This window comes from Hippocampus guttulatus, chromosome 13 (assembly GCF_054856545.1).
Source record: "Hippocampus guttulatus isolate MCC_2025c chromosome 13, RoL_Hgut_1.0, whole genome shotgun sequence".
NCBI classification, from domain to species: domain Eukaryota; kingdom Metazoa; phylum Chordata; class Actinopteri; order Syngnathiformes; family Syngnathidae; genus Hippocampus; species Hippocampus guttulatus.
The window spans coordinates 12919523-12935763 of record NC_141273.1 but is presented as its reverse complement, the minus strand read 5'-3'; the positions used below and the strand labels follow the sequence as shown (position 1 = coordinate 12935763).

General features: G+C 44.1%; 2 protein-coding genes across 6 annotated transcripts in view; both read right to left on the bottom strand.

The window, feature by feature from the left end:
• Positions 1-489: 489 nt before the first annotated feature.
• Positions 490-13582, bottom strand: LOC147196418 (uncharacterized). 3 transcript variants are annotated; one of them, XM_086126704.1, is made up of 8 exons: positions 12936-13582; positions 12498-12576; positions 11863-12061; positions 5983-6110; positions 4623-4857; positions 4434-4526; positions 4062-4229; positions 490-2976 (listed from the first exon to the last, which is right to left on the bottom strand). In XM_086126704.1, exons 4-8 carry the CDS (start codon positions 6003-6005, stop codon positions 2797-2799), a joined length of 699 nt encoding a protein of 232 aa, XP_085982830.1. In that variant the 5' UTR covers positions 6006-6110; positions 11863-12061; positions 12498-12576; positions 12936-13582; the 3' UTR covers positions 490-2796. The 3 variants fall into 3 exon arrangements, with proteins under 3 accessions (XP_085982830.1, XP_085982829.1, XP_085982831.1); XM_086126703.1 differs by lacking the exons at positions 11863-12061; positions 12498-12576; positions 12936-13582 and adding exons at positions 6426-6585; positions 6678-6721; XM_086126705.1 differs by lacking the exons at positions 11863-12061; positions 12498-12576; positions 12936-13582 and having other exon boundaries at positions 4691-4857; positions 5983-6411.
• Positions 13583-13687: 105 nt separating this feature from the next.
• The window catches only part of msrab (methionine sulfoxide reductase Ab), a 53271-nt gene continuing 50717 nt past the window's right edge, over positions 13688-16241 (bottom strand). For all 3 annotated transcript variants that reach the window (XM_086126706.1, XM_086126707.1, XM_086126708.1), the window contains one exon: positions 13688-15100. In XM_086126706.1, the coding sequence (XP_085982832.1) occupies positions 14927-15100 (174 nt within the window). In that variant the 3' untranslated portion in view covers positions 13688-14926. The remainder of the gene's footprint in view (positions 15101-16241) is intronic.

Genomic DNA, 16241 nt, shown 5'->3' with positions numbered 1-16241 from the left:
CAGTTTTGATCACTCATTAACTGTCTGCCTGTGTGTGTGTGTGTGTGTATGTGTGTTCCTTTGTGTTCCTCTTTCCTCTATCACACTTCTCTGTAGCGTCACCTCTGACCTGGTCGCCTGACCTCGCAGCTCTCTCTCCTCCTTGCTCATCCAGCTGTGGACCAGGCTTTGTGTTTGTGTGTGTGTGTGTGTGTGTGTACATCTGCAATACATCCTGGAGAAACAGCGTGCACTTTGACTGACAAAAGTCAGCCACCACGCGTGTTTGTCACCTCTTATCTTGGCTCTAATAGTAATAATCACGAATCACGTGGTCACTGCAACACAGTGGACCCAACAAAGTCCAACCCAATCTGTTGACATTTCCTGTCTCAACTTTTTGGGGAGGAAAATCAAACTCCTTCTTGCAGGAGAAAGTCGCAACAACAAAAGTAAAGTTTTATCCCCCCAACCCCCCGCCCCATTTCACCCTATAATCCTTGTGGCAACACGACATACCGTCATTAAAAACAATAATTTTTGATTTGTGACGAGCGTCACCTGTGTTTTTTTCCCAATTCAAACCAGATTCCCTGCGCCCTCTACAGGAGAGCGGACGAACCACACCCACTACAACTTGCAAGTGACCTTCCAACCATAAAACGCGTTTCTCTTTGAAACCTCATCACTGATTACGGCTAGGCACTCGATAAACTATAAAACCATATAGGAAGCGTCATTCACTCACATATGTCTATTGTTTATCGATAACAATGTCTCAAATCTGTGCCCGAGTTATTTCTTCCCTATTTCTGGGTGCGTTTGAACCCAAGCGGGTCGCCCGGCACTCCAGCACACAGGGCCTCCTTTTGGTTCCCTCCCATCCCGCTCTCTCGCTCTTCCTCTGCTTCCTCTAGCTCGCTCTCCCCCCTGCTAGGATCCCCACAGCTGCGGCGACCAGGTGCGTTCTGCCCGCCCCCGCCCCCTAACACACACACGCACACATGCACACACACACTAACGGACGCAGCAGGAAACGCCTAATACCAGTTTTAGAATGATGCCACTATGCCAGCTTGTCAGCGAGAAAAGACGACATTGAGACATCGAGCGAAAGTGACAGAGCTCGCGAAAAGGCAGATGAATGAATTTGCGCTAAATGATCACACTTTCAAATGACTCTTCATCCTTACACACTGCTCGGGTCAAATTTGTCCCATTCTGGCATTTGATAGACCCCAGAATGTCATGATCTCATCCTGAAATTTGGTGACTTTTCCTTAAGTGACCCAAAATAGATTCAAATTCAAATGATGTCAAATTATTAAATGTCAATGTGACCACTGATGCTGTTCAGTGTCAAATTTGGCCTGTGTCTACTACCATTTCAAATTGGCAGTGGCAATGGCAGGAATCTTGAAACCTATCAAACTGAACTTTTCCTCTGGGGCATCGCAACTGTCTATGGAACCACCACATTTTCGCAGGTTCCTACAGAACCTGTCCACTTGTCATGCAGTAATCTTAAAACAGTACGTGGAGTATTTTTTTTTGCACAGTTGGGACACTCCACGCAGGGGAGTTTGAAATAGTCCCGAGAACTGTCTGTGGTTCCGCCACATTGGCACAGGTTGCTGTAGAAACTTTGCAAATGGTCAAACTGGGACTCTTGAAAAAGTGGAAGGAGATCATACAAACTCAACATACGGAACAGAAGTCACAAAGAGGTTAAAGGGTGCCTTGACACAGGCGTGAGATCTGTATCTCCAAAACAAATACCTATAAAATTACACTTTCCCTGTTCCCTGATCATTGATTAATCGTCGCTTGATTGACAGACAGGCAATTAACAATGTTTGACCCAAAACATACAATGTGCTTTGAAAATGGAAGGTACATAAGGGTTAATTAAAGTGGAAGTTAACAAAGTTTGAAGATCACTTTAATAATCTCTCCTACAACCCCCAAAAACGATTGACACCTCATAAATTACGCCTTCTGTCTCGGATTGGTTGTTTTACCTTGGGCGCGATTGTTTATTGCAAAGCCAATGAGAAGCACAAACTGGGGTCAGAGAGGGCAGATTCTTTTCTTTCCCACGGATCATTTTACTCATGCACTACTATCAGGTCATACTGACAGTTTTAAAACAAATATTTGCAAAGTCGCCTTTGACTGAATGTGATGTCATCAAATGTCCAGTTTGAGCAACCTCTCTTGTAGGGATTGTCACATAAACAAGTCTCACTGTGTGCAAGTGTGACTTGATGTGTGGGTGGATGCACATGTGCTCTTATCAAGAGGAGTGCGAGTCTGTGTGTGTGTGTGTGTGTGGGGGGGGGGGCGTACCGGTTATTTTGGTCTGTGGCTCACCACAGGCCCAGCCGTCTTCTTGCAGCACCGTGATAGAGGATGTGCAATAATCTAGTTTAAAGCAGTACTCACGAATTGTTAGGTTTGTTAACTCAAGGGCGCCCCCAACAGTAGCGAAGTGGCAAAAGTGTGTGGGGTAAAGTAAACTTGAGTGCTTCTCAACCTGTATCTAGCCAAGGCACACTTTACATTCGAAAATGGTGCCCAAAAAATGGACTGAGGTTCATTATACAGTATATCTATAGTTTGATCTTTCAAGAATCAAACATTAAAATTATAATACCCGTATATAATATCGCTTTGGTGAATGGATGTATGAAACGAGTGGGGTTCAGTACCTCCAACTGTCCAACCGGTCCGGGTGGGGAAAATTTGTCATTTGCAACTCAACAAAAAGTAGAGTTTGAATGCATGTAAGATGATGAGATATGACGCTGATCTTCTTCACGGGCTTCTGGATGGAGGACAGAGCGCCTTTATGTGCAGATGGCGTACGAGCCGTTTGGACCAGTGGCAGAACACCTTCAATCTACGAGACATCTCCACAGAGTAGCGGAGAACGTCAAACGCAGAGGAGACCGTGGGAAGTGACGAACGCGGCGGCAGAAGGGCAACCGCGTCAATCTGAAACCCACAAAGCGGGGATGTCGTGTCAGTACACAAGAAAGCAAAAACCAGGAGCTGACTGGCTGCAAACAGTAAGGGGAACTTTGAAACAATGAATGAAGATGTTTGTTGTGGCTGCACAGTGACCAAGTGGCATGGCTCAAGCCTAAGGTCGATGGTTCCCATCTGGGCTCAGGCTGTCCTCTCCTCCCGCATTCTAAAAGCACGCTAGCATGCTAGCTTCAGCGAAGCCTCAAAAAAGTGGGAATGTGAGAGGGCATGCTTGTTTGTCCCTCTGTGCCCTGACAGTGACTGATGACGAGTCTATTTTTTCATCTGCATATGCAATGACGAGTGACCAGTCCAGTGTTTGTCAATCTGCGTTTGACACCGAGGGCCCCATTTTCATGCCCAGTGCATGTTTGGCGCAGAGCTAACTGTGTGCATGGGTGACGTTTGCGCCGTTGTGGGAGTGAGCGCAGCCAGTTTTTCTTCCCGGCCAATGGAAGCGGCTCCTCTCATTCTCTTTAAATTCATTGCAGGAGAGGCGCACAGAGTTTATGACATTGTGGAAGCAAAACTAGACTCGGAGTCCGTGCAGAAGATCACAGCGCACAGAGCATGTTTATAAGGAACTAAAAGGCAGACCTCCATGGCTGAATGATCTGTCTATCTACACCTTGATCAAATCCACCAAAATTTCATTCCACCACCTGCACCACAAGTTAGACCTGCTCCCAGCCGGTCTAAGGTCTAGTCTACTTTCAGTTACCAAATTGCCAGGCGCGCCGCGGGCGTGTAAAAGAAAATTCACAAACATGCTTAACTGGACTTGCAGCGGCAACAAAAATCAGGATGCACCAGTTTTTAATGCTGAGGACAGGTGCGCTTCCTGTGAGAGTCCTGACTGGTGACCGCTCCACGAATTGGCCACATGTGCCCCGATATTAACTGCCAACCTTTCTATTGTTTGTCAAGAATTCCTTGTCCCTGCATACATCAAAAACAATGTAATTGACCTTGCCGTTTTAATACTTTTGAAGGGGACTCTCTGGTGTCCAATGTTATCCTCTAGGTGGCGATAGTCGCTCCTCACGCCTCACCTGAATCAGGGCCGTCCTGATGAGGCTGGCCAGTTGCAGCAGGTGAACACCGGCGGCCCTCGCAGCCTCGGAGGGCAAGCTGACACTTTCTGTGGCTGCCTTGAGCCACTCCACATGCATTCTGAAGGCCAGCGTGTGCATGTACAGCTGAGACAGAGATTCGTTGGCCTGCAAGGAAAAACAAACGTGCCACGTTAGTGGTGCAGCCCCCATTGCATTGGTTGGTTTCTACAATTGTGACATGATAGTGGCGGTGTAACGTGTCCCGCAAGTCCCACCACTGTAAATGTGTCTTGTGGGAATACTACAAAAAAAATGTACTGACTGCCCTTGTGTATGTTTGATGTGTCTGGCAAGGCTGAAATTGTTTACCTTCCATGTTTGGAAGCGAGAAGCAGTGATCGATACGACAGGAAGACTTTGTAGTCGGACATCCAACAAGTCCTCCACAAGCCCTTCGTTGCGCTGAAATGCAAAAGGCCAAGTTTCAATTGGGAGCTTTTCATGGGAACAGCAAGCGGGATGAGGAAGCAGAAGAGGAGGAAGGCAAATGAGGCGTACGATTGAGTATATATTGAGGGGCAGTATGAAGGAAGAAGGACAAAAAGTATTGGTAGTATTGTCGTGACCACGAGTTGGAGTTGCTCTGCGGTCTCCCTGATGGCGTCTATTTGATGGACAGCCGACTTGAGCGCCTTGCAGAAGTTGTTGTTGTGGGCCGGGCGACACTGTCCCGATCGCAGCAGCCCCATCAAGAGCAGCAGGCACAGGAGACAAAAGAAGGAGTCGTGGATCACTGCCCAGGAGAAATTACCACATTGATGATGATGCGTCATGATCGCCACACTTGATGAATGAACAACACCAGCTCCTCTAAATTCTGCTTTCAAATGACACAAAGGAGTCAAGAAGAAAACACTTGTGTCATCCATCAAAGTCATCAAAAGGACCAAAGTGGGCGTGGCCTCATGTGTCCTGATGCGTGGTGTAAAATGACCACATCACCTCTACCCATTGAAATGGACGGAAACACGATTAATCCGTTCCAGCCTCCCCCCAAAAATGCCGGGAACATTTTTTTTGTAATTTGTTTTTTCTAATGAAATTAACACTTTTTAGCACAGTAACCAAATTTGCATGAACTTGAGTTACGCGTGCTGGATGGTGGCAGCGATTCAATTCCTTTCGCAACAAGCAGCAGTTTAGCAGATAATTATTGGGTATTGTTCAAAAAAGAAGCGGCAACCCGTTTTATGCCAGTCTCAGCTAACTGTCAAACTTAACGTAAAACTAAGACAATTACATTATTATTTTTTTCCCTCTTAAATGCCACAATAGATAAAACAGTGGGTGACTGGATTTTTGAAACTGCAATTTTAAAAGTGCTGAATGGATTCATCAACCAGATGAAAAATCGGAATACAGTAACTGTGCAAGTACATGGTTCACACAAATAGAAATGTGCAACCTGCTGACACCGCAAGGATGGCCACATTGTCACCTCAAAGTTTTCCACCAACTGACTTGACTGTGTCAGGCCAGAGTTTCCACCGGATGTTTTTTGAGGTGGTTTTAGTTTCTAAAAACGTGCTCAAAAAATTCAAGCCAGACAGGAGAAGCCTTGCAGAACTTATCACGGAATAGACACATATTAACAGTTTATGCAAGACCAAAAAGAAGTTCTATGTGTGCTATCAAACGGGCAAAGGGTTGGAAGCATCAAGACAGTGTGCATTACATTCTTCTTTTGTGATTTTCAGTGAATCTCAAAGTGTGCTCCCTCTAGTGGTACACACCGAATCACACAATGTTCAAACTGAATAATTTTACAGTTGCTTCGAACAGACAAACACACAGACGGGCACATGGATGAAATCATTGCTTAGGTTGATTTTTTTTACTTTTTGTTGCAATAACTCACATTTCCAGTTCCATGGTCATCATCACATGAAGGTGGACTGGTAGATCCCAGATGGGCAACTTAAATGACGGAAGGAGCCGTGATTTTTCGCTAGCGCGACCAAGGGGCAACACAGGAGTGCACTCTTCCTAAACGGATGAATGACAAAAAATGCCATTTTAAACCAGGCCACAATATGTAAATTTTTAACATTTACTCAAGTTACATTGCACTCATAATACTTCATGTTCATGAAAAAAAAAAAACACGTTTTGGAGGACACGAACTTTACGAACACCGCAAGCACTTCAAACGAACTGTCAACGGTTCTTGTGGAAAATCAGCAGCTGACTGATGTTAGTCGGCTTCTAAAACTGAACACTGAACTATTTTATTTTAACACAATCAAAGATAAATTCAGAAAAAAAATTATGACATGAATTTATAGTATATTTTCAGTTTACATGTACAACACAGGAAGAGTGTGGGTGTTCAAGAGCAGCTGCTTGCATCATTTTCATCATCATCATCTTTCACTTCTATCTGTCATCCTCCACAACGATCCTGAGGCTCACTTCACTGGTATGAAGAGGAACATGCCCTGGGTCAGTATCAGGTTCAGATCTGTTGCGGATAGAAAAGGTAGAGGCGTGCTTGTGAAAACACGATATCTACGCACGTCCTCTTTGTGTACGCGTGTGTCATGAGAGTGGCACCTGAGAAAGCCGAACGTTGCGCAACGACACTTTTCCTGTGTTGCAACGGAGGGCTTACTGGCAAACGTGGCGAGGCGTGGCTCGCGCGCCAACAGATGCAGATGGACGGCGCAGATAAAGGCACGATGGGAAGGAGAAATACATACAATTCATACCTAGAGGCCATCCACTCGACCAACTGGAAATGACACATGAAGGATAGGCAGTCTTTTCAATTTGAGGTACACAGCCTTGCATCAGCAAGCAGTACTTGAGTAAAAGTACAACTTTCATAAAAGAAAGTAACTTTGGTAAAAGCTCAAGTTAAAAAAAAAGGTGTAAACTAAACATTTTAAGGAGCGAGCGGGGAGTGTTTTGATTACGGTGTGAAAATTCAACCAACAATAAATTTGACACAATCATTTGCGCGCTGACACATGACTAGCCTGGAGATATTTGTGACTGTGAAACCTCACACCCACAACTGCCCCCCCCCCCCCACCCAAACAAACAATAGCAAAATAAATTCGCAGAATTCGATTTCCTTTCATGGTCTTTTTCTCTGCACACGTGATGTTTGGAGAGTTTCTTCTTGTTGCTAGGCAGAATTAATGATGAGCAATTCGGACTGCCTCAAGCATAATACATGTTCCTGCGAAATCACATGTTTGGATGTCCTTTTGTTGCTAGGTAGAATTCATGGGGCGCAATCATTTGTGCCCCAAAGCCCAGGGGAAAAAAAATGGCACACTCTAGTTATGCTCACTATGGTATTCCCATGATGAGTTTGGGCAGAGCAATGTACTGCCGCATACAGCGGAAAAAGGACAGGGAGAGCGGACGAAGTGTGTTATGTTACGTGTTACGCTGCTTAGCAAAATTTGTGGGGCACAGTGTGCCCAATCACCGATTTTTACAAAAATCCTGATTGTGTCATATTTGGCGGGTCCTCGTTCTTCGGTAGACACTCCGCAGCACAATTATTTGTCCATTGCAACCAAGGACAGAGTGCCCCACACAACAGAAAAGGGACAGAAAAGTTGCCAGATGTGTGTTATAGAGTCATTGTAATTCTAAATTCTCAAACTGCACCTCGCAAGTTCTTTGTCCTCATTTGCATGGTCGCTTGCCGCTAGGTAGAATTCGTGCCCAAAAGCCTGATACCATTTATTTTTTCTCGCTGCTGACATTATTTGGAGGGCCCTTGATGTTGGATAGAATTCGTGGAGAGCAATTCTTCGGCCTCCAAGCTCAATACAGCATTTTCTTCTGTTAAACCACACCGTTTGGACGGCCTTTTGTTGCAAGGCCGACTTCACATGCCGCAACATGAAATGTGTAACAACAGTCATGTTCACGATGCGACCTTCTGAGCAGTACCAGAATATGGACAGGGAGAGCAACGTAGTCACACAACAACACACACAAACGCAACGCAGACTTGGGAAAATACTCTTCCTTGAAAACCAAGTGCGACCAAATGTGATTTATTTCTTTCCTCTTTATGGATGCCAAACGCTGCCCTCCTAATCACCACTGAAGCCCATATCCTCCATGTCCCGAGGCCCCCCACCTATTGCTCAGTGGCAATTGTGACAATGACTCGCTGCACTTATTTCTGCACTTCCTGTGCATATGTGCGTGTCACGCGCTGCCAGTGTCGGGCGGACGCACACTGGCGACCAGGTGCACAGTGCGGGAAGTGAGCCAATAAGCTGGCAGCCCAGTGAGCAAGCCAACTGGGCCCCACGGCCACGTGCTGCCCTCCTCCACAGCCGCCCTTAACCCATTCGTGTTCCCTCTGGGGAGAAAGAACGAGGTTATGATACAGTGGAACCTCGATTTAATGGACCCGAACCAACCAACAGACAGAAAATGGCGTCCCCCCTCCTCTCAAAATGCCCTTTCCAGAGTAGCGGTTTAAGTTCGGGTCGTTCCAGAATTGGCTGCAATTGGCAGTAAGCGCCATCAACAGGTAGCGACGGTCCTCATTTTCAATGGGTTTAACCGTACGTAGCTCACTGTTTGTTAATTAACCTTTAACAGATATGATGGCGTAGTCCCAGACTAAAATAGTATTACGCTCCTTTGACATACATCCGAAATAAGAAGTGACATTTAGCTTTTCCCTGTCAGGGGTCAAATTGCATTAAAATGATTAAGCTAGGTCATTTGAGTAGGAGGAAACCTATTGGTTCTTTGAAGATTGAATGGCAATGACAACATAAAGGGAACATGATAGTGGCTCAGCTTCCAAGATGTCACATGACCAAACTCAGAAAACAGGTCAGCCACGATTGGTCATTCCCTGAGCCCTGAGCAACTGTGATGTCATTTTCAGTCGACAGCAAGTGGCAAAATGGCCGCCCCTAGAGATGAATAAAAGTGGGTAGATGTTGCTGCTTAATTCACATTCCACAAACTATGAGTCAGAATGCTGTGTTTAGACTACAGGGGCGCATATTATTATAAATAACATTTTTTACTTGACTTCTCTTTTCGATCCCCCCCCAGGCATTTATGGTTGTCATACCACATTTACGGAATGACAAGGCTCGGTCCAAGATAAAGTAGAAAAGCAGGACATCTAAGGCCAGCACACTCCAGGCGCATCCCTGAGTTCGCCCTCTTCCCCCAGCTTGCCCTCTAGGGCCGCAGATGCAGCAACCCAGACAAGGCTGCGCTTCTCTGGGCAACACAGAGGCATTGCTGTGCTCCGGTTCCTGGAGCCCCGGCGCTCCGATAGAGAGGCCCTGCGCCCATGCAGGAACCATAGGGGGGAGGAGGGAGAGGATGCAAAACACATCTGGCAGCTGCAAAAAAACCCTGCATACTACGAGAGAAAGGGCACGCCGTAGAGCACAGACCTCCACCATGGCATTTTCTCAATTTTTAAATGAGGGGGTGTGGGATGGATCCTGCTTTTGTAGCACTTATTAAGGCAAACAAATATTTTAGAAACCACAAAGTAAACTACTAGAAAACCCCACCGCAAATTGCAAAAACCTGCAAGTTATTGATGCCCAGACATAAAGGTGGAAGTGCCTCTAAATGACACAAGATAGCAAACATTTTTGTATGAGACAGCTTTGGTCTCACTAAACGTCACTCTGCCACTCAGTTGAATACAGATGCTTGGCACCAAGAAGCCACAAGATGCGAGAGCCCCATCGGAAATTAGCAGCGGCGAATTTGGTCGCCCTGTCGCTGGTCCAGCAGTCCAGGAGCAAGCTAGCTCAGTGAGAGTTAGTGGCTAGCTCACGTGCTAGTTGACCAGAATGTAACATAAAACTGGAATACAACTCAACCGTAGCCAAGCAGTGATTCTTTCAAGTACAGTGGTACCGCTACTTAGGGAATTAATTTTGTTGGAAGAAATTTCTTAACTAGAAAATGTTGTAAGTAGAGACGCGTTTTCCATGTAAATGCCCTAATCCGCTCCAAGCGTCCCCAAAATTCAGACATCAATGTTTTCTAAAGCATAAAAATGCATCAAAATATGTAACAAATACATGTTACAATTACATTATTGCACAACAAATGAGAGTGCTGCAATGATCCAAGGATGTTTGCTTTTGTCAACTTTTAACAATCTTTCGAAAATGTCCAAGGCTAACATCAGCATAGTGAGCGATCGCCCGGCTGGTGAACACTTTTCCTGGGTGATTCACATTTACGTAAAACTATCGTAACGCCTCATGGCCCGAGGGGCGAATGACGAGGATGCAGCATAGACACATATTTATCTATTTATCGATCTACACACATAAAGACACTCTTGGTAAAGGTCCTTCTTAGCCAATGGGATGCCAGGAAGATGGTCATTAATAGCCAATGGCAGAACAGCTATAGGTATGTTACCTTCAGGAAAATCTGATACATACTCCATTTTTTCATACTGTATTTTTTCCATTCTTATCTTGAAATTTCTTTCGTAATAAGAGGCAATATTTTACTGTTGCGGCGTTTCGTAACTTGAAAATTTGAAGTGACGCTCGTAAGTAGAGGTACCACTGTATGATAGATTTAGAATCAATTACAGACTCGACATTTGTGTGAGTCAACAATTCTGTGAACAGACAGCATTGCTTGAAACAGCGGAAAGGAGGCCGCGGTGCATGATGTGTACATGTGTGGGTGCACATCTCTGCAAGGTGTCACTTGTTTCTTCGCGTGGGCGCTGACTCTCCGAGCATTAGGCGGCACACAGGGCGCGCCGTTCGAGGTGGTGGTGGGCGAGAACGCTTGTTCATATAAGTGTGTGTGTGGGGGGGGGGGGGGGGTCTGTGTGACGCACGCCTGACGCTCGCTCCTCCTACGCGACTTCTCACAATGATTTTTGTTTTGTTTTGTTTCTGTAGAATTGAACAAAGTGGCTGGTTACAAAAGGAGAAAGTAGAGCAAAGCGTTTAGATTACACGGAGTAGGTCAGCGAGAGAGGCACAAGCAGCCGGCTGGAGCGCCGCGCTGTTTGCGGCCAGCTGTTGGCTCATTAAAGGCCCATCTGCACACAATAGGCTCAGTCTCAACGCACACCCACATACATACAAAGCCTGACATACATACATACAAAGCCTTGTTCCTGCTTGTGGACTCTTTTACATCTCTCGTTGCAAACAACAGACCGAAAGAGAATGCACAATAACAATTTGAGTGTCCAGCTCCCATCGACTAACATGAAAAATCTCTTCATTGTTGAACAACTTTTTGCACTCGTATGTCACCGAGAACCTGTGAAACTCCATTCCAAAAAAAAAAAAAACTTCCAAAGGGGAAGTACAAATAACGGAAATAATGTGATTGCACAAGTGTGGACACCATCTTAGAATTGGAATGTGACTACATTTAGAATAAGCCAATCACACGTCAAATGGGAGTCACAACACACATGGTGCCATTTTAAATGACTCGAATTAACCCCAAATAAATTTCAGTTGTTCTAGCAGGCTTTTTCTGACTTTTTTTTGTTGTTGTTTTGCTTTCTAGCAGAAGCCTGATGGTTTTGTGCTAACACTGACTACAACCTCAAACTAAAACTCAACGGTTGAGGTGTTTTACGTTATTTTCGGACTGGATTCCTAAACCCAAACTACAAGCTATGAGTTTACATCTTGACTGCGAGCCAGATGATGAACCAGTATGTCTACAAAGACATACCGTTCGGTTAGCAAGATGAGTTGTGGATGGACCACTCGTGCCTACTCACAGTTTCCTGAGCTTCTGACGATTCCTGGCTGAGAAGAACATCGTTGTGTTGGAGCAACCTCCCTAAACACCCATCGTTTAATGATTCGCCGGCCCTCTTTTGTGAAGATCAGGGAGTCATCAAGGGTTCCTGTCTTGAAGTCGGTGGTCAAGATGGTCGGTAGAATCCTTCCAAGAGTGCGGTAAAACTCCATGGAAGCCTTGAAAGGAGAAAACTTGTCATTTGTTGGTTGCATTTGAAAAACAGTAAGCTCTAGAATACCCCCACAATAAGTGAAATCCACAACGCAGAAAGAAATTTAAATCCTCTCAAAGCAAGTTTTGAGAGCATTAACAGCAGTTATTTTTTTAATGTCTTCAAACACGTTTAAAATAATACAAACACATTCAAAAACAATATGTTGAGAGAGAGCGCAATTGCAATAGATGAGATAAACATATTGCCCAATGTTCCAATCCTTGTGTGTGTGGACTGTAAACATCCCCTTTTCCAAACTAATAAATTCAATTATCTCACAATATACATCAATAATAACACCATAGGTTACAAAATGTATATAAAGCCGTTGCTTTCTGTAGATATAAAAAGCAAGATTACATGGAGCTAATATGGAATAATTTCCAATACAAACTTACCTGATCTTGAAATACCGTTGGCCTACTTCCTGCTTTTACTCTTCTTCTACATTTCTCGTGTAAAACAAGATCCCACCATCTTCTGGCCAACCGTGGAATTACAGCCATAATGAACACAACAAAATAGTTACAAATGTACAAAAAAAAGCACACACACACACACACACACACACACACACACACAAATCTGTGAAATTTCAAGCCTGCAAACCTGGTCCCAACGATGGAGGGGGATTTACTGTATCGTTTTTGTGATATAATTCCTGGGAGATTTCTGATATATCTTCCCCATAAACGTGCTTTGACTTCACGTTTGTCTATTACCGCCACTCACAGGCAGAACTGACCACCACTTTAGGAGCACTTGCTGTTTTCATCTCTGCTTCGGCTTACAAACAATTATTACACTTGCGGCTATGCTAAGGATGGAAAACCTACCTCTCTTCGGCACTATAGTTCCGCCTTGGCAGAGGTCTACGATCTTTCTATGTTAAGGAGGTCATTAGCTCTCACACTCACAAAAATAAAAACAGGACAACGTGCCAAATTAAATTAAAGCCAGGTGCTGGGGAGCAGCTAGCTGTCTCAACCACATACCTCTCAGTGCGGTTCCATCAAGCGAGCCACAGCACACACGCCCACACAAACACAAACGCGCACGTACACACACACACACACACACACACACGCACACACACACACTTCGGCATGCAGACACATGCAAAAATATCTGTCCCAATACGAAAATAGGCCCCGGGAGGTTGCACCTGCACCTGTGCCCTGGTCCACACCTACACACAGGTGTCAGGATGTGACACACGCACGCACGCACACACACACACACACACACAAACACACACACTCACACATAAGGGAGGGGGAAATACGAGAGCGGGGTGAAACAAAACTGTGGTTGACCAAAAGGCTTATTTGGTGATACGATCTGTGTGTGATTTTCATTTTTAACTAGGTTGTGAGGCTGATTTGTTTAAATGTACGTAGAACAATAATGGATGGAATCATTTGAAAGACATTACAAGTATTTTGAAGCAGTGTTTTGTGCATATAGTACATGTTGTGGTTCAGTAAGAGAACACAGTGTGAATGTTTACGCCAGTGACTCATTGCACTAAATGAAATAAGGCGGCACGGGTGACGGAATTCACCTCAAAAACACACACAACAACGTGTCATTTCCAAAGTTCAATTTATGTAAATGATAACAGTCAACCATTACGCAATTTGGATAAAATAGACACGTGTTATCGTAATGTCCCACCTTCTACCTACTACCTGATACAATACAATCAATACTTCCGGCATTATTGCTTTATTGAAAACACTCTAATTTCATTGTCTATTTAAATACAATTATGGAAATCAATTGTTGACTCAAACAGGTTACTGTCGGTCATCCAAACATATGACGCCATCATGTGGAATAAAACTGTTACTGCACCCCAAATGATCTCACTACAGCTGTGAATACGTTTTATTCTCTTTTCTCAACAGGGGTTCTCAAAGTTTTTGTGCGCGTGAGATTTTATTTTCCCCTTTTAATCATAACTGCAATCAAGTAATCATGACTGAAATGTGCACCCTTAAATGCCACGGGGATTATTTATTTACCTGAATGCGTGGCAAGTCTCTCCGATCGCTTGAGATGCAACATCTCATTTGCGTGGGGCTTCCCACATAACAAAAGACACCACGACAGGGTGAACAGTTAGTTATCAAAAATGGATGAAATAACTAACACTAAAATCGAAAAAGCATTTCTGTTGATGAAAAAAAGTAAAATTAAAACGAAAATACTTTTCAACTCACTGTAATTTTAGTGAAAATATCCTTCGTTTTCATCTTGGCCAATTAAACTACATCGATACGTCCCAACTAGTTTAACACAGCATTTTAATTACTATTTCGTTGTGTAAATATGAACTAAGCTCCAAAATCCACGGATTTTTACCCACTTCAGGGACGGACATTTTGCCAATTGCCGTCGACAAAAAATGACATCACAGTTGCTCGGGTGATGACCAATTAGGGCTCAGCTTGCAAATATCACATGTCCAAACTCAAAAAACGGGTGAAACGTGATCGGTTTGTTAGTTTGGAAAAAACGATTTGTCTCGTTTATTGAGGAGAAAGTAAACACTGATTGTTGAAGGCTGTAGATTCTCGCGATTACAGTACGAGATGATTAAACATGAGAACGTTTATTTGTCTCACAATGGAGAAATTCCCATGATTAAACATAATATAGGATAAGAAAACCTTTATTTGTCTCACAATGGAGGAATTCCCACGATTAAACAATTTATGAGAAAAAAAAACCCACACCCGGTTCGCTAAGCGCAGAATTGACTGTTTCAGGAAAGGCCTCGATCACGAGTGATTTAATGTTAACCGATCCTCCGTCGTAATCCTTATACCTCGTTTTTGCCTGCTCCGATGGGGCAGGAAATGCCGGTGCCTTTGAGGCCGCAATAACCTGCAGGATTTTTCTTCAGGTACTGCTGGTGGTAGTCCTCGGCATAGTAGAACTGCTGTAACTCCACAATTTCTGTCGTGATGGCGCCCATGCCCTTTGCCTCCAGCTCCTGTGGACAAAACACGGGTGGAAGTGTGACACCGGTGCAGTCATCACAAAAATATTGGGTGGAAAAAAATGCTAGAATTATTGTGAATAAAAGTGCAAAACTGTGTGTTATAGCCACTTTTTTTTTTAAATTAGAGTGGGTTCACAGCAGGGCTAGGCAAACTTTGGTGCCTGAAGTAGAAGTGAAGTCAATTATTTTCTTTTCAACATCCTCCATGTGATGCCGCTAGTCTAAATATGATATTCAGATTAATAGTGTATTTGTGGAATAAGAATTAAGCAGATTCATCCATCTGCTTTCATTCGTCTGTCGACTGGAATTGATCTCATGTCAAAGTCCCCTCCGGTTTGAATTGTAAACATCACATGACCAAACCAAGACAACAGAGGAGCCGTCAATCAGCAGGCGACATGAGACCAAATCCATAAAACAGGTGAGCAATGCGAGCCCAAAGGCACTTTTACGTCAATGTCAGTCGACGGCAGGGGCCGGTGCGGGATAAAATGGTCGCCGCCTGAGATGGATGAAAGTGGGTGGGTTAATCTGATGAATTACTTTTCCACAAACACAATATTAAGCCGCATATCATGTTTGGATTAGTGTGGGCACATAGAACACATTTTGGCAAAGATGGGGTTTTTTTGTTTGTTAGGTTTTTGTTTTTGTTTTGACTTCCCTCTTTAAGGGTCACATTTGACTTTTAAAACAGACATTGACAAAAGTTTGCTTATGAGACCCGGTATCAGTCTTTGGCCATTACTACTTTCCGATTAACCTTGCGTTTGGTGCCATTTTGTGGCATTACAGTAAAAGCACAAAAACGGGACATTTTTCAACGAATAGTGAAGAATTGGTATCACAGAAAAAAAACAAAACGAGGTGAATCGTGAAACAAACAGGTGTGGCTTCACAGTACTGTACTCTGGGTTGTAAGTTGTAAGCGTTAAATTCGCTAAATGGATTTACAAAAAAAAATAATAATCAACGTCCCACACAAATATTTCAAATCTGCAGCACATCACATGTGAACTTTCCATGTCAGCGAGGGCACGTAAGAGTTTGCGCTGAGTGACAGAAGAAAGGAGCACGGTCCTCTTTCTTGTGCCGCGGGTTTCCCCGCTGTGGGACGACGCATCATCAG